Here is a 753-nt window from a genome sequence, read left to right on the forward strand (position 1 = left end):
TAATTCATACAGTAATTTATACAAAGTTTCACCTTCTTGATACAATAAATAATATAATGTTTTATTATTTTGGTCAATATTTATTATTTCATATTTATTGTTTTGTGGATAACATTGACATTCTGCCATTTTGCTTTGTCGTGTCGCTGTGAAGTCTACCCCTTTAAAATTGTGTCGATTTCAACCACCTAACAAATTTTGCGACCTCGCTATATCCTCCGATTATCCAATACAAGTGGTCCTATGATGACAGAAGCATGACCGAATCACCCGTCAATTTGTGAATAATGGAGAATTTTGGAATTGAGAACGAAATGTATAGAATTGTTCGTTTGATTTCAGATGAATGCATTTTTGCTGGATAAAAAACTATTAGAATGGCTGGAGAAAGCCATCAAACATGCGGCAACGAACATGCTATGGATTAAGAAGTACAAGTCAACTGTAGATAAATGGTTGGACGATAACAGTGATGTATTCGAGAGGTTCGATAATAGTGCCAGCTCGATGGCAGTCGCGTCGTTCCTCGTTATATTCTCATTATGTATTACCCGATTTTACTAACGCGTAGTTTTAATAAAATAGAAGCATTAGAGCGTAGTTTTAATAAAATCGACGTACTAGAGCGTAGTTTTAATAAAATACAAAGTGACCAAACGAGCGAGCGAATCCAATCAAGCATTAAAAGTTTTAGAATTAATATACCAAGAGTGTACTTAAACGAATCGTATAAACGCGACAGAGATACTTAGG

The 753-nt window shown here is 34.5% G+C and overlaps 1 protein-coding gene across 1 annotated transcript in view; it reads left to right on the plus strand.

Moving 5' to 3' along the window:
• The window catches only part of LOC108628419 (puromycin-sensitive aminopeptidase-like protein), a gene marked incomplete at its 3' end in the record, with an annotated part of 14361 nt that overhangs the window by 5532 nt on the left and 8076 nt on the right, over positions 1 to 753 (plus strand). The window contains exon 3 of the mRNA XM_018030326.1: positions 343 to 474. Within this exon, the coding sequence (XP_017885815.1) occupies positions 343 to 474 (132 nt within the window). The remainder of the gene's footprint in view (positions 1 to 342; positions 475 to 753) is intronic.

This window comes from Ceratina calcarata, unplaced genomic scaffold (genome assembly GCF_001652005.2).
Source record: "Ceratina calcarata isolate Rehan_Ccalc_2016 unplaced genomic scaffold, ASM165200v1 scaffold524, whole genome shotgun sequence".
NCBI lineage: Eukaryota > Metazoa > Arthropoda > Insecta > Hymenoptera > Apidae > Ceratina > Ceratina calcarata.